Source organism: Nerophis lumbriciformis, linkage group LG05 (genome assembly GCF_033978685.3).
Source record: "Nerophis lumbriciformis linkage group LG05, RoL_Nlum_v2.1, whole genome shotgun sequence".
Classification (NCBI taxonomy): domain Eukaryota; kingdom Metazoa; phylum Chordata; class Actinopteri; order Syngnathiformes; family Syngnathidae; genus Nerophis; species Nerophis lumbriciformis.
In genome coordinates, this window is record NC_084552.2 from 39209828 (window position 1) to 39236849 (window position 27022).

Below are 27022 nucleotides of genomic sequence, written 5' to 3' on the forward strand. Positions count from 1 at the left end.
AGTTACTGAACGCCCATCCATCCATTTTTCTACCGCTTATCCCTTTTGGGGTCGTGGGGGATGCTGGTGCCTATCTCAGCTGCATTCGGGTAGGCGGTTGAATGAGTATTGTTACATTTATTTAATTAAGTGTTAAATTGGTAGATTAAGTGTGAAGTTCAGTTCAATGGGCAACCGACAGATAGTTGGGGGGTATGGGGGGGGGGGGGGTGGGGGGGGGCTGGGTGTCTATCTCTTTCTAGGGTTAACCAATCATCTACAGACATGTCTATTGCTGTACATGGAAGAGTATTCCATCTCGGGTCAGGTAACACCTCCTCCAGGCTGGTACCTCTCCTGAAATTAACTGTGGCCACCTGGTATCCTCTGAATGGAGGGGGGGGAACTTAAAGGGGAACTGTCCTTTTGCATACCGTTCAGAATCAGAATCGTTTTTTTGCCATTGTTTGAGAACGGGTTCACAAACTAGGAATTTTTCTTGGTGCAATCATGCAACATAAAACACACATAACACATATTTGGTAATAACAAGAGCTGTAACTGAGCTATCAGATGTTGTTATAGACTTAGAAGGAATTCAAAGGAGCTACTGTTAGGAGTTATTGTTCATGTGCCTGATGGCCGAGGGGAAAAACTGTTCAGGTGGCAGGAGGTGTGGGTCTGGATGGACCGTAGTCTCCTGCCTGAGGGGAGAGGGGAGAATAGTGTGTGTCCAGGGTGAGAAGAGTCAGCTGTGAGCCGACCCACACGCCTCCTGGTCCTGGAGAAGAACAAGTCCTGGAGGGATGGGAGCTTGCAGCCAATCACCTTCTCAGCAGCACGTACGATGCGCTGCAGTCTATACTGTGATGCCGGGGAACCACACGGTGATGGAGGAGGTCAGGATGGACTCGATGATGGCTGAGTAAAACTGCACCAGCATCTCGGTCGGCACCTTAAGTTTCCTCAGCTGCCGCAGGAAGTACATCCTCTGCTGGGCCTTCTTGATGAGGGAGCTGATGGTCGGCTCCCACTTGAGGTCTTGGGTGATGGTGGTGCCCAAAAAACGGAAGGAGTCCACAATGGAGACGGGGGTGGGAGAGTCAATCAGGGTGAGGGGGGGTGGTGGGGCTGTGACTTTCCTGAAGTCCATGATCATCTCCACTGTTTTCTGGGCGTTCAGCTCCAGGTTGTTGTGGCTGCACCAGGACGCCAGCCGGCCCACCTCTCTCCTGTAGGCGGACTCATCGCCATCCGAGATGAGCCCGATGAGGGTAGTGTCATCCGCAAACTTGAGCAGTTTTACGGACTGGTTACTGGAGGTGCAGCAGTTTGTATACAGGGCGAAGAGCCAGGGGGAGAGTACACAGCCCTGAGGAGTACCAGTGTTCGTGGTTCGACTGTCCGAGACAATCTTCCCCAGCCGCACGTGCTGTTTTCGGTCTGTCAGGAAGTCATTGATCCAACTGCAGAGGGAGTCGGGCACGCTGAGCTGGTAGAGCTTGTCTCGTAGCAGTCCAGGGAGGATGGTGTTGAAGGCAGAGCTGAAGTCCACAAACAGGATCCTAGCGTAGGTTCCTGGGGAGTCCAGATGCTCCAGGATGAAGTGGAGGGCCAGGTTCACTGTATCATCCACAGACCTGTTGGCTCTGTAGGCGAACTGCAGTGGGTCCAGGAGGGGGGCGGTGATGTCCTTGAGGTGGGGCAGGACCAAGCGCTCAAAGGACTTCATGACCACAGACGTCAGTGCAACTGGCCTGTAGTCATTAAGTCCTGTGATCCGTGCTTTCTTGGGGACAGGGACAATGGTAGAGGTCTTAAAGCACACGGCATAGCTCCAGAGAGGTGTTAAAAATGTCAGTGAAGACAGGAGCCAGCTGGTCCGCACAGTATCTGAGAGTGGAGGGGGAGACACCATCCGGCCCGGGGGCCTTCCGCGTATTCAGCTTCAAGAACTGCCGGCGTACATCCTCCTCTTGGATGGAGAGGGCCTTTACAGTCCTATGATGTTCTTGGAGTCCTGTGATGTCCTTGGAGTCCTTTGAGTCCTTTAACTCCTTTAATGAAGTGCTGGCGTTGGTGGGGAGGGTGATGGTGGGGGGAGCAGAGCTTTGATGAGCTGGAGACCGTTCATGACGAATGATGGTCATTCAGGGCCTAGGGGGTTTTGGGCTTATAGTTCGTAAGGGCTCTTAGCCCTTTCCAAACGGCCGCAGAATCATTCACAATCATTATGAGAGACAAGAACACACGTCTTTTTTTTTTTAGGATTTCAAAGATGATGAAAAAACTAATTTTAGCTCGGGGGCCAAATGGAGAAAAATCTACTAAAGTGGGCCGGACTGGTAAAATCACAGCACGATAACTTAAACATAAAAAAAACTTCAGATTGTTTTCTTTGTTTAAAAATAGAACAAGCACATTCTGAAATTGTATAAATCCTAATGTTGTTGGGTTTTTCTACACTTACTTAATAGTATTCTATCTTGATTTGTAGTTATTTATATTTTCTGAATAAATGATGTGATAATGTTCATCAATCAACTCATTGGTGTTAATTTTCAATCTATCAAGATAAAAAAAATTATACCTAAATCCAATTTCAGAATGTTATTTATGTAGTTTGATCATTTTCCTCGACTGATACTGTACTAACATCATGTGGTTTATTTTGTACATATGTAGCATCATCTACAAACATACAAAGAATTGGTATTGCGACAATCAGTGGACACAATTAGAACAGATGTTAATTTCATTAAAAAAAATGCAGGTACATTTTTATACTTGTTTGCGGGCCTGATCCGGCCCTTGGGTCGTACGTTTGACACCATTGCTCTAGATGACTACAATCTGGCGTATTTGTCAGCTTTAGGGGCATGTAAATTTGGGTGTCAGCAGCATAACAGTGAAAACTAACACTGTATTTGCGTATGAAGTCGCCAAGCAGCAGCATATAGATGCTGAAGAGTACAGAGCCGAAAACTGACCTTGTGGGACTCCGCAGGTGACGTTAACGTACTAAGATGTCACATTGTCATGGGATATACAGAGCGTCCTTTCAGTCAGATGGGAGCTAAAACAAAAAAAATGCTAAGTCTGACACACAATATTAATTCATGTGGCTATTATTTTCTTGAATAATCAACTGAATGTGCTTATGTCTTTTTCAAATGGAAAGATGTCTTGGCTCTCTTCATTATCAAGACAAACCTTCCACTCAGATGATCAATGAACTACTTGTTGCTCATCTTCAATTAAAGATGAAGCATATAACTAGATTGCAGAGTGACCTTCATTTGTCCTGATGGACGTTGCCTTTAAAAACATCTCTAAGTACTTGCAAGTGGGTTTGGATCATTTAAAGTAGACTGAGTCACACTAATGACAAATTAAACACATAACAATAGGGGGATGTGTTTTCCCTATCTGTGGTCATTGAGACCCTCGAGATGTGTTGATGGCGTTTAACGGCACAGCAGCACTTAAATGAACATTTACTCAAAGTACTTGAAATCTGTGAGTGCATGCGATAGAGAACGACAGAAAGTGGGTTAAAGATAAACAAATGGTGTCTTGGCCCTAAAGTTTGTCAGCGAGAAAAATCACTTATTCTGGGAATATTATCTCACTGCAGCATTTAGTGAATCATCCTGCACAACCAAAATTAAAACAACTGCACAATCCATGAATCTATATTTCCTGGTTAAATTAGAATTTATATTTTTATAGTCCTTTTTTATATCACAATGTTTACATTTTGACATGAAACCAAAATGACACCTAACAATTAACACTGATTCACCATTGTGAGGATTCAAACAGGAAATTCTTGAGGGGAAGTACGTGGCCACGGAGCTTTGAATGTAGAGTATTGCTGCAACAATTAATCCATTAATTTGATTATAAAAAAAAGATTATGAAACGTTATATATTCTGTTGCTCCGAAGAAAGTCCGGACCAAATGAAGTTCCTGGACAAGTTGCAAAAGAGCACATGTGAGAGTGGTGGTGTGTGGGTGCCGTGATCTGTGTGGCAGCACAGAGCGGAGATATATATATTTTTTAAATTCATGCTCCCATATTAAAAGTGCAATTTCTTTGTTGATGATATTCAATTATTATAAACACATGGATGATGGTTATGGCAAGCAGACAATTTGTTTATTTAAACTGTTTTCCCTAAAATACGCATTCTCCAATTACTGGATTAATTGAACAAAATAATTGATAATTACTAAAATAATTGATAGCAGTAGCCATAGTCAAGAGCTAGTCATCAGCAGGTGGCAACAGAGATACAAAGAAACTGGAAGACTCTCATAAGAACATGGATTTTGACGTTCGGATCCTTGTTTGTCAATATGTAATTGTGGTCATCTGTAGTCTAATGGGACTCTAGACCATCGCCTGAAACGTGGAAGTGCCTCGAGGTCACGTGATTGCAACCCAGCAATTGAATAGTGATATACCAAAAATTCGGACATCAAAAATAGACTTTGCTCACCGAAACCGGATGTTGTGATGAAATATCCCCTTCCGCTGGTGGGCTACTTCTTTCCCCGTGCACACGAATGACGTAGCTCGCCTAAAACAAACGCATTGCGTTTAGACTGAAGTCACATTTAAAAAGATCAGATTCCAATCAAATTTGGACTACCTCCTGCTATGGCCTGAATCTGATGCAAGAAGATCAGATTTGAAGGACTTTGGACTGTTTTGACTTGCAAAAAAATCCAATCTGTGTCACCTGAGGGCAAAAAAATCAGATTTGGTGTGCAGTGTAAACGGGGCCTTTGAGCAGCTAACGATTCTATCCGACTCTAATTCCTGGGGTGACAACTTGAATCAGAATCCATTCTCAAATTAACAAGATTCTCACAATGTATTATTTGGTATAATTATTATAATGAAACGTTTTCAAAACAGGTTAGGTTAGAAAAGCTCCTTCTGGTTGCATGGAGATGGCATAAAAACATATTTTTAAAACTGTATTCTTATAATACATCTCGGAAGGCGGGCTACACCCTGGACAAGTCGCCAGCTCATCGCAGGGCCAACACTTATAGCATATAAAATATATTATTATTTTTGAAAATGATGAATAAATTTAGAATTGGGATGAATAAGAATTGCGATTCGGATGTATTGACCTGATCCCTGACCTCAAAGCAACCAAATCTGCCTTTTAAGTAACCATCGTCAGTTCAGGTAAAAAAGTGTGTGTGCTCAAAAATAAATTGTACGATCAATCTGCGTTTATACATCATTAATGCCATGTTTTGTGATTAATCGCATGAGTTAATGTGATTACAGCCCCAGCAGACACATTTCTGACTGAATGACTGAATACGTGCCTATATAACTGGATGTTGCCTTGAAGTACGACTTATTCATTGATGCAATGACACACTCCTCTGTGGAGGAGTTCTAGTACCTCGGAGTCTTGTTCACGAGTGAGGGAAGAGTGGATCGTGAGATCGACAGGCGGATCGGTGCGGCGTATTCAGTAATGCGGACGCTATATCGATCCGTTGTGGTGAAGAAGGAGCTGAGCCGGAAGGCAAAGCTCTCAATTTACTGGTCGATCTATGTTCCCATCCTCACCTATGGTCATGAGCTTTGGGTTATGACCGAAAAGGACAAGATCACGGGTATAAGTGGCTGAAATGAATTTCCTCCGCCGGGTGGCGGGGCTCTCCCCTTAGAGATAGGGTGAGAAGCTCTGTCATCCGGGAGGAGCTCAGAGTAAAGCCGCTGCTCCTCCACATCGAGAGGAGCCAGATGAGGTGGTGCGGGCATCTGTTCAGGATGCCACCCAAACGCCTCCCATAGGGAGGTGTTTAGGGCACTTCTGACCGGTAGGAGACCACGGGGAAGACCCGGGACACGTTGGGAGGACTATGTCTCCCAGCTGGCCTGGGAACGCCTCGGGATCCCCCGGGAAGAGCTGGACGAAGTGGCTGAAGAGAGGGAAGTCTGGGCTTCTCTGCTTAGGCTGCTGCCCCCGCGACCCAACCTCGGATAAGTGGAGGAAAATGGATGGATGGATAGAGCAATGACACACAGACAGGTTCTGCGGGACAGTATTGGTATTAAATAAAGTTGTCTTTATCTGCTCAGTCATCTTCATTAATACAACCTTGCCATATTTTATCCCAAGAAGGAGACAAGCCTGATAAACCTCAGATCTAAACAAAAATATGTTTTCATGTGGGTGATTGTACCTGTATCTTCAGTAATGCATGCAGTTGTACATGCTAGTAAGGCAATTACAATTTGGAGTCTCTGTTGAGCACATCTGGACATTGCAATGTCAACCCAAAATGATATCAAAGTTAACTTAACAACTTATTTGCCATGTCCTACAATTTAAAAGCACAGCCCCTTAAAGATGTCGTGCCATGTATTTAGCTTTGAAACACTTTTAGACACTTTTTGCTGGTGCTGCACAAACATGCATGCCAACAGTAGCACAAAACGTAAAGCTCAGCACAGCCCCTCAGTGCACATTACACACAAGCACGCCCATTGAGTCCTCACCCAGCCCGCAGTCTTCTGCAGCGTCGTCGCCGATGTAGCGCCGTGCAGCATGCGTGCCTCCCTCCGCCGCTAATCTCTGGATCCTCCCCGGTTGGACGGACGGCGCTTTCCGAGGACAGTCGGTCAGTGTTGCCGTGGGGGGGATCGGCGGCGCCGGGGACCTGTTGGAGATGACAGCTGATCTGGGCGGACTTAAGCGCAGGCATCAAAACAACATTAGCCGTGGAGGAAGTTTCAGTGTCACGGGTGTGTTGTTGATTGACAGCTTAGCCTCCTTGCTAAGGATTTGATTTGTTTTGCTGTTGAATGCATTACTGGATATATATGTGTGTGTCTGTGGCCACTGTCTCCCCCACCTGTCACGTTAGCTAGCATGCTAGGTGGCTAAGTTGGCTAATAAAAGAGAAATAGCGCCTCGGGCGAGGAGACTGTGTAAACGACTATAGAAAGCTATGCAAAGCACACAACGTATTCATTTTCGGATGCGTTAATATTATGAACTTGTCACGCTTATTACTGCTTTATTAGCACGCACCTAATTAGCCGGGTATCCACTGCCAACACAAGCACGCTGGCTAATTAGCTGTGCTGTTAGCTTAGCGGCGTCTAGAATTAGCCATTTGCTAATTGACCCAGTTTACAGGGGCAGAGGCCGTCTTATGTCTTCCACTCGGATGTTTTTGGTTTACTTTGGACCTTAGGCCTGTTGTGTTACGTACTCAGAAACTTGCAACACATTCAGTATTGTGTCACTATGCTCACCTAGCTCGCTTGCTTGATTGAAACTTTTATTAGTAGGTTGCACAGTACAGTATATATTCCGTACAATTGACCACTAAATGGTAACACCCGAATAAGTTTTTCAACTTGTTTAAGCCGGGGTCCACTGATTGATTTATGGTACATATATATATACTATCATCATAATACAGTCATCACACAAGATAATCATCAGAGTATGTACATTGAATTATTTACATTATTTACAATCCGGGGTGTGGGATGTGTGTGTGGGTGGGGGGTTAGGTTTGGTTGATATCAACACTTCAGTCATCAACAATTGCATCATCAGAGAAATGGATATTGAAACAGTGTAGGACTGACTTGGTAGGATATGTACAGCAAGTAGTGGACATAGAGAAAGATCAGAAAGCATAAGAATAAGTATCGACATTTGATTTTTTTACATTTGATTATTTACAATCCGGGGAGGTATGATGTGGAAGGGAGGGTGTTAGTTTAGGGTTGAAGTTGCCTGGAGGTGTTCTTTTAGTGTGGTTTTGAAGGAGGATAGAGATGCCCTTTCTTTTACACCTGTTGGGAGTGCATTCCATATTGATGTGGCATAGAAAGAGAATGAGTTAAGACCTTTGTTAGATCTGAATCTGGGTTTAACGTGGTTAGTGGAGCTCCCCCTGGTGTTGCGGTTATGGCGGTCATCAGAGGTGGGTAGTAACGCGCTACATTTACTCCGTTACATCTACTTGAGTAACTTTTGGGATAAATTGTACTTCTAAGAGTAGTTTTAATGCAACTTACTTTTACTTTTACTTGAGTATATTTATAGAGAAGAAACGCTACTTTTACTCCGCTACTTTTATCTACATTCAGCTCGCTACTCGCTACTAATTTTTATCGATCTGTTAATGCACGCTTTGTTTGTTTTGGTCTGTCAGACAGACCTTCAAAGTGCCTGCCTTACTGGTGACGTTTCACTCCGTTCCACCAATAAAATGCAGTCACTAGTGACGTTTGACTCCGTTCCACCAATCAGATGCAGTCACTGGTGACGTTGGACCAATCAAACAGAGCCAGGCGGTCACATGACCTGACTTAAACAAGTTGAAAAACTTATTGGGGTGTTACCATTTAGTGGTCAATTGTACGGAATATGTACTGTACTGTGCAATCTACTAATACAAGTTTCAATCAATCAATCAAAAGTGTGAAGGAAAAAAGACACTTTTTTATTTCAAACGTACATCCCGTCACAAGCCTAAAGACTGACTGCACAGTTCCTGTCTTCACAATAAAAGTGCCGCTCCATCGCGCCTGCGCTTTCAAAATAAGAGTCTCCGAAAGCCAGCGCAAACAAGCTAGCAAGCTACGGAATTTGCCGCCAATGTATTTCTTGTAAAGTGTATGAAAACGAATATGGAAGCTGGACAAATAAGATACCAAAAACCAACCACTTTCATGTGGTATTAGACCGAAAGGAGGAACTTTTTTTCTCCTGCATTTGAAAACGTGGACGTTAAGCACTGCTGTCTGATTACAATCAATGCAAGTCATCAGAATCAGGTAATACACCAACTTATATTCTTGTCAACATGAAAGAAAGGAATCTATATGTGTTAAACATGCATGTATATTCATTAAAACACCTTTAACATGTGAACAAAAACGGCAAAATAAATAAATATAATACTGTATATATCAATGTATGTGTATATATGTATGTATGTATGTATGTATATATATATATATATATATATATATATATATATATATGATATGTGTGTGTATGTTACTCATCAGTTACTCAGTACTTGAGTAGTTTTTTCACAACATACTTTTTACTTTTACTCAAGTAAATATTTGGGTGACTACTCGTTACTTTTACTTGAGTAATAAATCTCTAAAGTAACAGTACTCTTACTTGAGTACAATTTCTGGCTACTCTACCCACCTCTGGCGGTCATTAAGGAAGTAGTTTGACATGTACTTCGGTATCAGGGAGGTGTAGCGGATTTTATAGACTACGCTCAGTGCAAGTTGTTTTACTCTGTCCTCCACCCTGAGCCAGCCCACTTTGGAGAAGTGGGTAGGAGTGAGGTGTGATCTGGGGTGGAGGTCTAGAAGTAATCTGACTAGCTTGTTCTGGGATGTTTGGAGTCTAGATTTGAGGGTTTTGGAGGTGCTGGGGTACCAGGAGGTGCATGCGTAATCAAAAAAGGGTTGAATGAGACTTCCTGCTAGAATCTTCATGGTGCTTTTGTTGACCAGAGAGGAGATTCTATAGAGAAATGAAATCAATTCATGACTGCAACACACTAGTGTGAAGTATATATATATATATATATATATATATATATATATATATATAATTTAATTTCTGTATTGACTCAAAGCACTTTTACATAGTGAAACCCAATATCTAAGTTACATTTAAACCAGTGTGGGTGGCACCGTGAGCAGGCCTTTACCATGAATTGATTAACGTGGACCCCGACTTGGACAAGTTGAAAAACGTATTGGGGTATTACCATTTAGTGGTCAAATTGTACGGAATATGTACTGTACTGTGCAATCTACTAATAAAAGTTTTATTCAATCAATCAAAAGGCGGGTAAAGTGTCTTGCCCAAGGGCACAACGGCAGAGACTAGGATGGCGGAAGCGGGGATCGAACCTGGAACCCTCAAGTTGCAGGCACGGCCGCTCTACCAATCGAGCTATACCGCCCCACAGTACACCAACACATAATACAATACAATATAAGATCAATTATATTGCAATATATGCATCATCACAACACTGCTTGGGGTGCTCACTTTACATTTAGAAGGTTCAACTGAAGTTATGTGGCGTCTGACATGGTGAAAAAGAATACAAATGTTAAAATATGCTCGTACATAAGATTGCGATTCTGGAGGCGTCTGTAAAAAGGCAATCGTCACTTCATTTAAAATAAGCAAATCAGCTCGATTTTAACCCTGTATTGTTCTTTTATAGATGCCACTTTTTAGCACCCTAATGTGCAATTGTTACTCCACGGGACTGTTGAGATGGATTCCCTGATGAGTGCTGTGTCGCCGCGCTCGCCGGCGCCTGGCAAAAAGCTGTCCGAGGTGGATTTCCGGTCCGGGGCGACCCTGGAGCAGCTGTCCTCTCAGGTCTCCGACCTGGTCCTCCTGGAGCAGGGCGAGTTTGGAGACCATACTGCCTTGGAGGTGCACACGGCAAAGGATTTTATCTTCAACATGTTAGGTGAGTCGCAGTGCTTTCTTGTTATTTTCTCAACTCTGTTTCCCAGTGCTGTTTTTGCCTCCTCATGTATTGGGATGTATTTTTCTTGATTCGCCTCCAAGAACGTTCTCTTTCCTCTTTATCCATAGTGACTTCTTCCAAATGTCTTGTCTTGCCTTCCTTGGCATAATCAGCTATGTTTTTGCTGCTGCTTTTCCTATTCCATAGCCTGTTATGATGTAGGAGGGAAGTTTTGTTTTTTGCAAGAAAAAGATCATCTCTGTTGAAATATAAGAACATGGCGGAGGCGACTTTATCACTTCTCGAACATCCTCCTGACGAGACAAGGATCTTAAATCGTGGAATTTTGTGAAGTTTTTTTTTGCACAATGAATATTTTCAGTCCAGTTCAACTTTTTGCTGATTTATGTAGAATAGAATAGAATAGAAAGTACTTTATTGATCCCTAGGTCCCAAAATGTTAAACACAGATTCCGGGCACTTCACAGAGGAAATGTGTGCTGCTTTTTGATTTACTCGCTGTTGTGCAGTGATATTTTAATTGATTGTCAGAAGACCTCATTAGTAATAATTATCCCAAATGCCACAGCTGCCCTGGACTCATGGCTTTGTATGATCACACATAAAAGTGATAATAAATTAAACTGCTTATATAAGTCCTGCAGGGAATAATTAACGACTGCATCAGTAAAAACACAAGTGGTGAGCTCGAACTTGTTTGCTGCAGAAGTAAAGCTAAATGTAATGTGTTGCATGGCGTATTCCCTCTCGCACTGATGCAAAAATATGAAGAGTGGCAGCGCCTTCTCCCTTGTGGAGACGTGTGCCATACTAGCTAGCAGCTCCAGTCGTCATCTGGCAGCCAAAGCAGATTCATGGCATGGCTTCAGGAGATGACTGGAATATATTTGCATGTTCCGTGCCAAGCAACATATTGCTTGCCATAAATGACGGTCACTCTTGTTTACCGAGACTCCATTTTTTTGGCACCTAGCGGCATTCAATCTTCAAAGCTGGCACGGGAGCTCGGGTGAATGCAAATAGCAGCTGACTTGCTGTTAATGGTGGATACAGAAGGCCGCTCAGCAAATTCCATAACGCGTCTAGAATGACTGAAACAATGCACATTGAGAAACTCCTATGACAATTTGCTCAAATTTTTGGGAAGGAATTGCTGCTGAATACAGGAAGTCCTCGACCTATGTGCGAGTTCCGTTCCTACTTAACACCTGAGTTACTCTCACTTTACACAGAACCCAAAAAATACAGTGATAAACATTTTAAATACAGTGGAACCTCAATTTAGGAATCCCTTGATTTACGAGCCCCTCTATTTACGAACGTTTTAGATTTAGATTTAGATGTATTGGTCCCCGTTGGGGAAATTCATTTTCACTGCCGTACATTTAAACAATAGACATTACACATCACGAAACAAAAATAACAAAAAGACATCATACATGACCAACACATTTACAGGCTTGTCAGACAGGTCGGCCGGGCCTGCTGTTAAGGGCGGCTATAGCTGCAGGGATCAGGCTTTTCCTGAGGCGGGCCCTCCGAAATTTGATGGTTCTGTACCTGCGCCCTGATGGTAGTGGGATGATGTATTGGTGTAGTGGGTGAGTCATATCCTGGACTATCGTGTTTGCCAGTCGAATGACGGACCTGTGGTTTAAATCTGAAATGTTGGGTGTGGGTAGGCCGATGATTTTAGCTGCTATGTTTGTAATGCGTGTGAGTTTGGTCCGGTTGGTTACAGAAAGCAAAGTGAAAAAACATGTGGAACAGTACATAAGGATGGGTTGAACAATGCTTTGGTAAAGTAATAACAGGAGGGGAGGTGCAACGTATAGTCCTTTAAGTTTACGGATGGCTGACAGTCTTCGTTGACTGGTTTGGTTTACAAACTTTTAGATCGTGCCAAATATCTGTTTTCGAACCATGCCTTTGTGTACGAAAACTTAATTCATTCATTTTGTGCTTGCTTGTATTAAAAAGATAGAGGAAGCCAGCTTAGTACCACAGCAAGTTTTTAACTGTGATGAGAACTGACTTTTCTGTAAGAAGATGAAAAAAGTGGACTTATTTCACAGTGGGGGAGAAGACTACCTCTCGTTCAGCGGCGCCTCTTTCAAGGGCACACAGACATGCACCGCTCTCTACCTTTTCTCCCTCTGTCTGTTCATTTCTCTCTTTCTCTCCTCTTGTGAGAAGCAGCTCTTGAGACGACCTTTGCCAATGTGAATCAGAATCAGCTTTTTTGACTGAGTGGATTTTACTTTTTTTAAATATTTATTATTGTAGCAATATGGTTGTTAAAGTTAAGGATGTTTGTAATTTCCTATAGTTTGCGAGGGCACCAAAAGGACTTCTGCACGTGCAGCGCATACAGCACAGTTCAGCTTGTTGTTATTAAAGAGACAGTTGATTTATTACCACCTTGTTATGTTTGTTTGATATACAGCTGTGTTTCTGAACCATAGGGCTGGGGCCCATCTTTGGGCTGTGAGCGCCACTTAGAGGGCCACCAACAATATCTGTCTTTCAGCTGTGGTCCGTATGGGCTGCAGCTGTACTCAGTTGTAATACACTTTTCCACCACTTGTGGCAGTAATGCCAATATAAAAAAAACAGATGAAGTCTGGGCCTAAAGTCATAGAGCATTTTAAGCGTAAATATATGATTAAGTGGTGAAGCTGTATTTTCATTTGCACCTAAATTTTATTGACTGTTTATTTAAGAAATTTTTTTTATTATTAATTTAATTACAATTTATTTATTTTAGCACTTCGTAATTGTATTTAAATCTATTTTTCATAAATTGTTTGTAGTATATTTGATTGTAATCAGCCTAACCTAAACCTTGATAATAGTCTTTGTGATTAACGCATGCTTTCATATCATTTGACAAGGTTAATCCTGTTAAACTGTAAGTAGGTTAGATGTAAACATTGAATGTGATTAAAACAAGGGTAAGATTACTAATTCAGTGTTATTATTTGAGTGGGCCCTGGGCCCCTCTGTCGTGGAACAGTTGGGCCCCGAAGTCAAAAAGGTTAAGGACCCGTTATACAGTACTGTATAGCACCATATATTGTATTCAAAGTGTACAAACATTCACTAAAATATGGAATTTTGTCGAGGCTAAAACCCATTATTTATAATTACATTGTTACTTATAGAGAAATTTGCTTCACTATACAAAGTTCTCAATTCACGAACCCTGTTTAAGAACCATCCATCCATCCATTTTCTACCCCTTATTCCCTTTGGGGTGACGGGGGGCGCTGGAGCCTATCTCAGCTACAATCGGGCGGAAGGCGGGGTACACCCTGGACAAGTCGCCACCTCATCGCAGGGCCAACACAGATAGACAGACAACATTCACACACTAGTACCAATTAAGTAAAAAAAAATATTGAGGTTTCACTGTACAAGAATTAACGCGTTGACTGTAAACAAATAAAGCATTTTGTATCCTGTAAATAAAAGCTTAATAAAGAGAACAGCTCCTTACTCGTATCTAAGCGTTAACGATAAATCTATTTCATCATTAAATTACATTTTGTTGTGGCAGAGGATTAAAAAATAAAAATACAATATTTTTTCCTCTCTTGCTCTGTCGTATGTTTTGCCTCCAGGAGATTCTGTAGCTTTCATCCTCCCCCTTATTTCCCTAGTGAAGATTTACATGCATAGCAAAACCTTGATTTTTGACAAGAAGCGTGGAACAAGTGACTGCACGCTGCAAAGTTTGTTAGCACAACAATCTTAGGACAGCATATAAAAAAAGAAGCTTTTAGTTAAAATGCAACTCTTTTAAAGGCAAACAAAACTGTAACGACAAACAAGAAAACTCCCGCTAGGAGAAGCTAACTGTGGTGGAATAATTTCCTCAAGGTGTCATGTATAATAAGATAAGAGCACAATTAAGAACGATAAAAAAGCAGTCTCTCTGTGCATCGCAAAACATTTGGTGCCCATACAGTGGAAAAGCCTGTGTTTATCCACTTACCAAAACTATAGAGCACTCTCAATGTTAGACATTGTTACATACATTGTACAATACTACATTTTTGTTTACAGAAGTCTTTTATTTTAGACAGAAGATTTAAGTTTTCATGTTATTGATCACAGTATTGGGGGTTTATTTATTTGCATGTACATTAAAGTGCAATGTTACATTTTTGTTTATTGAACTTTTTTGTTTCAGACAGAAGTTTTGCCTACAAGAAGAGGCTCTTATATTAGTTTTTGACAATTATTTTATACAAAGTGCAATTTGTATTTGAAAACGTTCTGAAAATTAGAATGTTGTTAAGAGTAGATGCAGTGTATGTTCATGCCATTTATCCTGTAAATTGTGACAATGTTTGTCTAATTTCAAACTACCAGTTTTTGATCAAATAAAAGCAAAACTTATTTTGAATTATTTATGTCATTTGTATTGATTGGTTTCTATAAGAAGTGTGTGTGGGGGGGGAGGGGCGGGGGGGGGGGGGGAGGTGGTTGAATCGTCATCCAATTGTTTATTTTTAGGCTTACTTTTATCCCTGTCGTTTTGCACACTGGAAGGAGAGTTGCAAGAGAGGGAGAAACAGGCTTATCCTAGCTTTGATGCACTGACATCTGAAAAGTCAGACTCACTTAACAGATGAAGGAAAAAGGTTCGGTTAAAACAAACAATAGGGACATTGTCTTTCCTCAGTATAGCGGCGCGCGACTACGTATTATTTCGCCTGTGCATTCTTCCGCCGCACACACTAACTAGTTCTTTCTTTTTGGGTGTCCATACAAGGGCTGCCAGTACAAAGATGCTCCAGTGTGCAAATAACGCCCTCATTCCGAATGTTGACAGCATTTTTTAGTCTTGTGTAATGGGGGCCTGCAGGTGCGACTGTGTCATGTATATGTTGTTAAACCTCTCTTCCTAAAGCGCTTTTAGCTCAGTGCCTAGCGCTCTCGACTCCCATTCGGAGGACCCAGCTTTGGGTCCTGGGTAGGGATGCAACAATTAACGGGTTTAACTATTAACCGCGATTTAAAAATGTGACGGTTATTTAGCGTAAATTCAAGACTATAAGCCACTACTTTTTTCCTACGCTTTGCATGCTGTGGCTTATAAAACGGTACAGCTAATTTAAAGAGTTTTCCTCCCTGCAAGCCACATTGCAAATAATTGTCAAAAAAACACAAGCAAAGACACTGAAACTGTGTGTTACTGTTTGTGCTATGGTGCCAACCTTTGGACAAGTTTTCTCAATGCAGGTGCTGCGGGGTGAACATCAAGGTTCAAGGTTCAACTTTATTGTCCCCGCGGGGAAATTTGTCTTGGGCACAGTGCATCATTGCTTTCTTAACATACACAAAAACAACAGAACAAAAACACAAGCACAGACACTACCACAACCAGACAACTAACATTTAAACATCAGAACATGGAGCTTGATAGACATAGGTGGCACTTTGATGTAGGCATAAAATCTACAGTATGGCCTAGTGGCCTAGTGGTTAGAGTGTCCGCCCTGAGATCGGTAGGTTGTGAGTTCAAACCCCGGCCGAGTCATACCAAAGACTATAAAAATGGGACCCATTACCTCCCTGCTTGGCACTCAGCATCAAGGGTTGGAATTGGGGGTTAAATCACCAAATTGATTCCCGGGCGCGGCCACCGCTGCTGCCCACTGCTCCCCTCACCTCCCAGGGGGTGATCAAGGGTGATGGGTCAAATGCAGAGAATAATCTCGCCACACCTAGTGTGTGTGTGACAATCATTGGTACTTTAACTTTAACTTTAACTTTATAAAGATAAAGTACCAGTGTGCATTGCACTAGAGCTCATAGATAAAGTGATGTGTGCTAAAGTGCTTAGTTCTCTTCGGTATTTTCTTCTGTCTAGTGCTTTGAACTGTAAGTACAAGCGGAAGTACAAGTGCCGTTTTGTTTTCTAGTCTCCATATAGTTTTTACTCTTATAGATTTACATTTCCAAACTACTGATACTCACTAAATGTGTGATGTCTGTAGGAGTGTTTTCATGAATATTTGTACGTGCTATTGTAATGTAATCAAGCGAGCGTCATTAGCATTAGTTAATATGCTAACACATTTACGAGTATCTGTTATTATTGTTAACTTATTGTTATTATTGTTAACTTATAATGGAGGTTTTATTTTTATTTTTTCAGTTTCACAAATTCCTCAGTAAATTCACCAAAACGTCACCATGGTGTTATTGAGTCTGTTTAGCTAATTAGAGAGCTGTCTTCCGCAGCTCATGGGTCCATGACAATGACGTCTGTTTTGTTTGATCAGCCGTTTTACTGCCGTGTTGCAGACACAGTTTGGAAACAATTATGGTATGTAACTAAACATTTACAAAACCTTTCTGTGTAAATAACTCATTTCACAATGTATATATATGCTGTTTATAGTCCAATGCGGCTAATATATGGAACAATATTTTTTTCTTAAAATTTTTGTTGGTGCGGCTTATTTACTGGTGCACGCTAAAGTCCGGAAAATACGGTAATCGCAAAGGCTCCACTAAACCATGTGTTTCAGTCTTTGTCACTCACTATAAACGTGCATTATGCTGTCATTTTCGGCACAACCTGCAAGTAACGAAGACAAAGTTACACCAGCGTGGAATGCGCATATTAGAGATGCGCGGATAGGCAATTATTTCATCCGCAACCGCATCAGAAAGTCGTCAACCATCCGCAATCCACCCGATCTAACATTTGATCAGAACCGCATCCGCCCGCACCCGCCCGTTGTTATATATCTAATATAGACGATGCAAGGCATTAGTGAGGTTATAAAGCTTTTGCCTGTTAAAGAAAGGAGACTGATCCAATGCAGCACAGACATTCGCATGCCACGCTGTCACGACCCAGACGCACACCAGTGCGCAATCATATGGGAGCCGCGCTGAGCGCACCTCCAAGCCCATCTCGCTGCCGGCGACGGCCGGGTATATGGGCCCGACGCTCCAGCGCCATCCATTTTCAGGGCTAGTTGATTCGGGTTGTTACACACTCCTTAGCGGGTTCCAACTTCCATGGCCACCGTCCTAGCTGCTGTCTATATCAACCAGGGTGAGCCCCACCCCTTTCGTGAGCGCACTGCGCGCGGAGTGACCCCTGTTACACGCCTCCGGCAACAGGGGTGGCGGGCAGGTAAGCTGCGCGGGCGGAGCGCGCGGAGTGACCCCTGTTACGAGCCCCCGGCCACGGGGGTGGCGGGCAGGTAAGCTGCTTACCTGCTGCGCGTGACGCCGGCCGCGGCGAAGGCGGACGAGGCGGGGTGTCGGTGCAGTGGGCGCGGTGGTGACCCTGGACGTGCGTCGGGCCCTTCTCGCGGATCGCCTCAGCTACGGCTCCCGGTGGGGCCCTCTCGGGGGAAGGGGCCTCGGTCCCGGACCCCAGTGAGGCGTCCCTTCTCCGCTCCGTAAAAGTGTCCATCTCTTTTTTTTTTTTTCTTCTGTTGTGGCATATGCAGCAGGTGCCTGCTCGTTTTTCGTATGTGGGTAACAACATTTAACTATGTATATATATTTCCGAATTGGTTTAACTGCCACCCGCCTGAATCTATTTAAAATCTAATTTTTTTTTATTTCAACCACCCGACCCGACCCGACCCGCGGATAAAATCTAATTTTTTAAAATTTCATCCGCCCGATCTCTAGCGCATATACACACCTGTTGAGAGCCACGCTAGTATGCTATATTTGCTTAAATTGAGTTGTTAGGGAGTTATATAAACATGTCACAAACAGTAGCTTAGCGTTGAGTCAGTTCAGTGTAAACAGCAACAGGTACTTTTGTCAAAAGATTCAGTGACCATTCAACGTTTAGAGATTGCTTCTGCCTGTCTGTGTTGAATAAACTATGGGGGCCTTGTAAGTTAATATAGCAAGTGTAAAGCATAATAGAAGGATGTTTACAGAGCAAAGGTTACTTTTATTTAATAGCAAGAGAGAGAGACTATTTTTTAATATTTATTATTTTGTAGCTGCATTATTTTTATTTGATTACTGTTAACAAATATCAACATCTCTAAAGAATGTATATTTGATTTTTGTTGTTGTTGTTGAATTAATCAATGCGTAATAATCGTGAAACCATGATCATCACTCAGAATATAACCGTACAGTTAAAATCTATAAATGTTGCTTCATTGACCCGAGGCGGAACGGAAGCAGTGGCTGGACCAGGCAGGTTACACTTTGAACATAAATCTCATATTGGACTTGCTGAAAACTGCAGGATAAAACACATTTTCAAGAGGGATTCTAGAAGCTGTCCTCCAGAGTATCAGGATGTTTTCACTTCACTTTAGCTGTGATGACTGAGGCTACCTCGTTCCCATGCCTCTCGCTTCATTTTAACACCCACTTGTGAGATTGGGTCCAGGAGTCAACACTTCCAGTCGGTGGTTTGTCTGTGTTGTCTCGGGGGATTCATGCAAGGCCATTTATTGATTTGTTTTTGCTGTTTTTGCATCCTCCGCAGAATCGTTTTAACCCTATAATTATTGAGTAACCTTTTCTTTTTCATTAGGCTCTGTAAATGGCATCATAGGAACACACTAAATCTACAAGTTATTAAATGTTTTAATGGAAGTTACAAAACCACAGGTGTGTACAGTAAGTAACTGTGGAAAAGCCAAGCAGTTATTAAAATGATATTTCCCTGACATGAAATTGGGTCAAGCTTGAAAATAGTTCCCAAAAGGAAACCTCCACATCCAGTTCCATTCCTTACAGGATTATGTTCAAATATGTGGCTGTGAAAACCAGCCGAGGCTGTCCTCCAACTGGGTTCTATTCTAGGACTATGACAAGCTGTGAATTAGTCATTAGGGAGCTGGTCTGGCTTCTCTGAATGACCTTCAGCTTTCCGCAACCAATGTGAGCATTGGGGCTGCATTGCTAATTTATGTTTTTTTCTTCTTTCATGCACTCTAACTGGAGCTCTTCCTTTTGGAGACAAGTTTTTCTTATTTTTTTCCCTGCCTATTTGAGCCAATTTGTCAGCGGCAGATAAAAGCAGATGCACGACTCCAAAAGTGTTGCCTTTTGGCTTGAATCCCCCTTCGAAAGTTTCCCCTCTTGTTCTGTCCTTTGATCTAAGATCCCTGCTCACTTCCTATGCTAGTTCGTTAGACCTTCCTCCTGTATTGCTTATAATGATCTTGCAGCTACACCTCAATGACCATTCTCTCTTTGCCAATCAACGGACTACTTGGTGCTAGCGGTAAAATTCCAGACGGTTGGTATTACCGCTTCAAATTACAATTATCATAAAATCGTGACCTTCGATAAACTCACTGTACGGCAATACTGCTTATTTCCTAGATAAGCAGCTGGCGTGTTGACCGCCTGCAAACAGCTAGCTCGCTGATTGCTTGCTTGTAGCTAGTGCTGTCACTGCCTGATTTACTGAGCTGCCCAATCCGTTTGTGCATGCCCTGCATTTGCAACACGCATGCGCAAACATAACTTCCTGCTGTGCTCCAACATTCAATGACTTTGCTAAAAATATAACAAAATAACAACACAAGTGTGTTTAAATTGTTTGGATAAGTGAACATAGTTTTTGAATAATGGAGCACTTTAGTTAACACAGTGAATTGCAAGCCTATTTAGTTTCGGTGATGTGACCACTAGTATCTCCCCGAGTCAGCGTTAAGATAAAAAGGGCATTTTAAAAATTCGAATAATGAACGATGTAGTGGGATCAAAGTTGCTGACATTTTTAAAGTGTAGTTGTCGACTATTTAAGATTATAAGTAGATATTTTCGCGAACCAGTTTAAAGAAATTATAAAATATGTTTTGGAAAAAAAAACGCCATAGAAAACAAAAGTGGCTGATTTTTGGATTGGACAACTCAGTAAATTGAGCGCTTGCTAGCAGCTAGCGCGCTGACCTCTTGCTAGCTATCTTCAATGCTAATATAAATACAATACATATTATAAACTTTGCCCATTAAAAAAAACATCCAAACTTGTATAAACACATTGCTGTCTGAGCAGATGTTAAATTGTGCACATTGAACTTAGAGGCTGTTCTCGCTTAAAACAGAATAAAAGTTCCACACATGGATATATACATACCTACACAAGAAAGAGAACCCATGTGACACGTCACATAAACCGGAATGGAAGCACACCGTTTTGCCTTTAATATTAACACTCTGAAGCCTTTACAAATTAAAACTGAAGAAAAACATATTTAAACACTTAATAAAAATAATATGTTTCTTAAAATGCCAAAACAAAATGTATTGTTTCTTCTGCCAAGGAAAGTATATTACATATGTGTTATTTATTTATGAAAAAAAAACCAATTAGTTAAATGATTTCAGTGTGTGAATAAATATTTTTGAGCGCATTCAACAAAACTGTTCATCATCTCACACCCTGAGCCTCACTTCTTCTGGTCCCTAATAAAGTGTTAATCAGGGATCACTCCTTTCTGAAGGGAAAGACTGAGTTAAGGATTTTATCTGTGTCTCATATTCCCTTGCCTACCTCAGACAGGTGTTGACTTGACTTGTCTGCTTCTGATTGCCTCTATCAACCTGCATAAACATCACTGACATAATTGACTCCTGTGCTGCGGGTTCAATAGTGTGGGCTCATGACAAGTGTGCTAAGAGCCATAAAGAGGTTTCAGCAGCTCCTGCTTTTATCATTACAAATGTTGACAAATAAAAGCAGACTCAAGCACAAAACTGGTCGTATTTTGTTCCTCAAACAGCAATCGAATATTGTTTCTATCTTAAAGGGAAACTGCACTTGTTTTTGGAATTTTGCCTATCGTTTACAATCATTATGAAAGACATGACGTCGGATGTATTTTTTTTAATGCTTTCTAAATATTAAATATATTTTATCAAAAGTATGCTTGCAATGGAGCCTATGAAAGCTGCTCTATTCTGCCTATAAAGCCCTTAAAACATCCAAACACCTCCATTGAGATTTTATTTACATGATGTAAGTATATATGTAATGTTGTAACGGGCACATTCATAATAATAGACGTATTTTGATCATTTTAAGCATATGCGCCGCATTCTTTTAAAAAATGCATCACGACTTTCGCTTTTTTTTCTTCCTCACTGATTACTACTTACTGCAGACTTCATGAGAGCCAACAAACATAATAAAACATCACTTACTGTACAATGTCTGCTGCCATTAGGATGCTGACTGCTAGGATGTTCATATATTCCCATTTAGAGGAAAAATGACTCATAATCCTTGAGAAGAAACGTGTTGTTCTCGTCAATCCTGGGTCTAAATCGGATGTCAAAGCGTACTAACTTGCCAAAATACGTCCTCAGCCTTCTTCTATCCAGGTGAAATGCATGATTTATGATTTACAATAAACTTCCAAGGAGCAGGGAAGCGAGGACGCAGCAGAACACTCGATAATGTAAACATCTGCTATAATAACAATATCACTACTACTTGGATAATATTCAAATCCTGAAATGTAAATGGAGTATTGTTGGAGGTTTTTGGAGTTTTTTTAATTGAGTTTTATGGGCGAAATAGAGGACCTCCTATTGGCTCCGCTGTAAGCGGACTTTTATTTACGTTTATTTAATATTTAGAATGCATAAAAAAGTTATCCATCCGTGGTCATATCTTTCATAATGATTGTGAACGATAGGCAAAAAAAAAAAAAAAAAAAAGTGCAGCTCCCTTTAATAACTTACGGTAATTGTTTCCATCCCCAACTCCTGCAGGTTTAGTCCAGAAGGTGGATCAGCGCCTCCCAGTGGCTAACGAGTACTTACTGCTGTCCAGCGGGGCACGAGAGGGTGTCTTGGACCTGAACCCAGAGGACCTCGGCGACTATGCCAAAGGTGCCGACTTTGACCTGGACTTCACGCTGCTGGTGCCAGCCCTAAAGCTCCACGACCGCAACCAGCCTGTCACCCTGGACATGAGGCACTCGCCGCCGTGCCACTCATGGCTCAGCCTGCGCCTGTGCGACTCCAACATCCTGTCCCGCTGGAACGTCTGCTGCCAGGAAGAGAGTGGACTTCCTGATGAAGAAGACGAGGAGGAAGAAAGTGAACTAGGTATGCTTCTAAAAGTCATCCTTAATTTTAGACATAATTAAAAATGCCCTTATTTTGGGGATTTTGTATTCACCCAGCGTTCTCTTTTCCCATCCAGAAAAAGGCTCCATTCCATCCCTGGTCTCCCCTCAGTCCCTGGATGGCTGCTACTTCTCCCCCACCCTGGTGACAGACTGGTTCTGGGGGGTGGTGAGTGAGGCGGTGGATGAGCTGCGGCGAAGCCCCCAGAGAGGCATTCCGACCCCTGAGCGATTGGAAAGGAACGGGCCACTTACGACCATTATCCTCCAGGTACAGTCAGACTAGTTATGGCTTCTGTGCAAGAAAGTCAGAGCGCTGAGCATTGGTATGTGAAGCACGTCAGGCAGTTCATCCCTTTCTCCTTCCACCTTGATGCCTCTTGCAGGCAGGCTCCAGCAGGGTACTGTACGACCTTCTTCCCGTAGTCTCGTTTCGGGGTTGGCCTGCTGTGGCTCAAGGCTGGCTGACGGCCAACCACTTCTGGGATGGTAAAATCACAGAGGAGGAAGCCATATCGGGCTTCTACTTGCTGCCCTGCTGTTCACCGCTGGGGGGCCGACCTGACAGGGAGTGGAGGCTGGCCTTTTCCCGCAGCGAGGTACTTTTCCTTTATTCTTCTCGTTCCATCCAGTCTTTGGAGCAGGGGCATTAAAGTGGAGGGGTAAGTGCGGTCATTGCACCAGGGCCCCTCTGTGCTTGGGGCCCTGAGCTTTTGTAAAGTTTGAAGATTATTTTCTGTCATTTAAATATGTACGTTATATAAAAAAACACTGTCATAAATGTTAACATGAAATACATCTAGCAGTTAAAGTTCAATAATAAGGTTGCTAGACTCAAATTAAGAATGTCTAAGATTACCTGCACCCCCTATCAAAAATGCAAAACTATTTGTTCTCCCCAGTTAGCGCAAACTAAGCTTTGAATACTTCACTCAACACAGACGTCATGATGTAAATAAAGCCTTTAAGCATTTACACACAGCACCAGCATTTTGGAACAAGGATGAAGTGATAGAAAAAAGTTAGAAATAAATACATTTAATTGTGGCAGAATAGGAGAAAGTTATGTACAAGTTTCTCTTTTGCATGCCATTCTCCATAACTGTAGTGAAGTCAAGGACCCTTGATTACAGTTAGAAACAGGTGCCACAAGGTTCTAAAGACAAAGGAGGCTAAACCCTCAGGAGATGCAGTAATAATAATAATATAATATTATTATTAATGTATTATGATTTCTATTACCCACTGGTGATATTTACAGGTGAATTAGCCAATATGAATTTAACACTCTGAATTAAAGGACAACTTGACAGATTGAAAATTATATCGGAGACTGGGAGGTTGTGAGTTCAAACCCCAGCCAAGTCATACCAAAGACTACAAAAAATGGGACCTATTGCCTCCCTGCTTGGCACTCAGCATCAAGGGTTGGAATTGGGGGTTAAAACACCAAATGATTCCTGAGCGCGGCCCACACTGCTGCTCACTGCTCCTCTCCCCTCCCAGGGGGTGAACATGGGGATGGGTCAAATGCAGAGGACACATTTCACCACACCTCGTGTATGTGTGAAAATCATTGGAACTTTTAACCTTAAATATTATTTAAATATACGTTAGGTCAGGGGAAAAACACAAGACGTACATCAACCCTACAGGCCTGTTTCGCAGGTTTCCCTGCTCATCAGGGAATTTTATGATTATTTAAATACATATTCTGGCCACTTTATATTGAATTTGTTGTCATTTTTTTTCTCTAAACAGATTTTTTTTTCAAAAACAAAACATTTAGGGGGGTTTATCTAGATATGTTCTTTATATTTTAATCTCATATTTTAAAGTCAAAAACCTAATTAAAATGTTTCACATGGTTATTAGAAAAGATGGTTTCAATCAAGTCCATGAAATAGGTATTTTTTAGTGCATGTAAACATGCCAGGTGTGTGTGTGTGTATAGGGTGGTAACGCTGGGTTTAGGCAAGATTTGGGTCCCTTCAAGAGTCTGGAATATGGGGGCCCAGAATTTGGTGCTTTTACTTGTTTTGGAATGTGTGGTTTAAGGCCGATGTTTTTTTCTGGAAACCAGGTTCAGCTAAAGAAGTGCATCCCCTTCCCCATGGCGCAGGCTTTCCAAGCTGCCAAGGCGGTGTTGTCTCGTATCCTGGCCCGTCCTCGTGCAGGTCTCAGCCTCTACCACCTGCGCACGCTTCTCTTTTGGGCCTGTGACCGACTTCCTGCCGCCTACCTGTCCTGCCCAGACTCTGACACCCCCGGTCGTCTACTTCTGGGTCTCCTGGATGACCTGGCGCATTGCATCCTGGGTAAAAACTGCCCAAACTACTTCCTGCCCCAGTGCAACATGCTGGAGCACCTGACCGACAGCCAGGCTCTCCTCGTGGCCCGGAAACTGGCTCATGTGCGCTCCGATCCCAGCGAGCACTTGCGGGCTGCTCTGGACCAAGCTCAGCAGGCGGGTCAGCTGAAGAAGGAGTTGGGCACAAGTGCTAACGGCTCCCCCAGGCATCACCCCACCAATGGCATCATCTCGCCTTCAGAGGACAAGCTGGCTCAACGTCTGCAGCAGCTGGTCACAGAGAATCCCGGGAAATCGATCTCGGTCTTCCTTAATCCGGACGATGTCACCCGGCCGCATTTCCGCATAGATGACAAATTTTACTGAAGCTGCAGTGAAATATTTGCGTGTGTGTGAGGGCGCACTGCATGGGTTGGGCGTTTAAAACAGCAGCTGCTCATAGTCGCCCTCCTGTGGCCAAATGACAACCTCCCTTCAGACCAAAACACTCCCTGCTATGGAACAGAATGACGCCTCACAACAAGTCCCTGCGTCACTGAGCATTTGTTATGGCTATGGCCGACTCCAAACATCCGGCCTTATTGAGACTGATCAGGCTGTTGTTGAGCAAAGGCGTGAACGTGAAGAAAGATGATCACATATGACTAACACTTCGAAAGACATGATGTTTGGATCAAAAGCCGTGGCTGATGTAACTGAATGTAATGTGCTGAAGAGAACTGCCTTGTCTCTTCTCATTAATTCCCATTTGTTTTACTCTTCAGTTCATGTTTCTCAGGTACCAATAATCCTTAGCTTGTTAAATTGAAGCCAGTCCCGTCAAAAGGTCTTACAAGCATTTTTAAGTGTGGCTTCATTGAATACACGATGTACCAAAGAGAAATAACACAAATGAGTTTGCTAATTTGCAGTTTACACTTTCATGCCGATTGAACAAGTCGATATCCAGTGAACATTACGGTTGGTTAACTCAAAATTGATTATTTGACTGAAAAAATACATTTCTTTCAACTTATTTTCCTTTTTGATTGTGAAACGATTGTTCAATGAAATATTTTTTAATGGCTGTCTAGAATGTCATGTACAAAGGCTTCCATGTTTTTCCAAGCTACAAAACAAGCATTTGAAAAGAGTGTGACGGTTAATTAAGGTTGACTATCCAAGAGTGGCAAAGCCATGGACACTACAATTGTATTTTTTTAAACAAGCACACCAACAAGTGTACACACCGACGTGCAAAGTGACTGACTTGTTTTCTTTTAATTAAGCTGCTGTTTCTAAAAGGCCGGGTCTAAAGATGTGATGTGCTTACTGCTGAATTGTTCTAACTGCTGTCTGTGTGCGTGTGTGTGTGCGTGTGTGTGTGCGCGCGTGTGTGCGTGTGTGTGTGTGTTGAAGATGAGGAACAACCAAAGTGTGTTGGTGCAAAATGTTGACTGCAGTGCATTTAGCTTAGTGTTAAAAATATCGCAGCATTTATGTTCAGAATAGCTCATGATTGAGGTACGTTGTCGTTCTCTGCATGGTGGAGAAGGCTTCACAAACAATCAGCTGTGCAGATGTAATTGTGCCGTGCAAGGAAAGCACGACAACATCTGCATCATTATACCGTAGTTGCTATATTCTACTGGATTTTTTTAGACTGCTTTCTAAATCACTAACAACTTTTAAGTGCAAATAAAACCACACTTTTAGTATAAATATACATGTCAGTATCTTTTTAAATACTTGACTTCTCGCTTTGGAAAAAAAAGATGAAAGTGCTAATTGTTATAGTGATGATTTGACTGTAACATGACTGATTTAATGTATTTATTATTATCACTGCTGATTCTGAGGGCTTTACATTGATCAGTTTGAGCTCTAGCATGAAATAAATCACTACATTTTGAAACATTTTGTACGGGAATTATTTGAAAATGCCAGAAACATCATCGTCATAAGAAGGTTATTACAGTTGCAGAGGACAAGTTTCTGCAATGCACAGTAAATCCTATAGAGGGCGCTCCAGGACAGGAGCTTCCTGTGCTATGAGCTCCCCAGAGACACACCAACTGAACTAAAACATTACAGAAAAGT

The 27022-nt window shown here is 42.2% G+C and overlaps 2 protein-coding genes across 3 annotated transcripts in view; one reads left to right on the plus strand and one right to left on the minus strand.

Annotated features, from left to right (window-relative positions):
• nlgn2a (neuroligin 2a) overlaps positions 1-27022 on the minus strand; it is a 440867-nt gene that overhangs the window by 269799 nt on the left and 144046 nt on the right. Inside the window, exons 3-5 of the mRNA XM_072913207.1 lie at positions 6522-6682; positions 4639-4728; positions 4486-4566 (exon numbers count right to left, since the gene is read on the minus strand). The gene's annotated coding sequence lies outside the window, so the exon portion shown is untranslated. The remainder of the gene's footprint in view (positions 1-4485; positions 4567-4638; positions 4729-6521; positions 6683-27022) is intronic.
• tmem102 (transmembrane protein 102) lies at positions 6514-26820 on the plus strand. 2 transcript variants are annotated; one of them, XM_061960380.2, is made up of 6 exons: positions 6514-6643; positions 10256-10510; positions 22274-22612; positions 22710-22903; positions 23019-23231; positions 24716-26820. In XM_061960380.2, the coding sequence occupies exons 2-6, from the start codon at positions 10309-10311 to the stop codon at positions 25307-25309; spliced, it is 1542 nt and encodes a 513-aa protein (XP_061816364.1). In that variant the 5' UTR covers positions 6514-6643; positions 10256-10308; the 3' UTR covers positions 25310-26820. The 2 variants fall into 2 exon arrangements, with proteins under 2 accessions (XP_061816364.1, XP_061816363.1); XM_061960379.2 differs by having other exon boundaries at positions 6520-6767.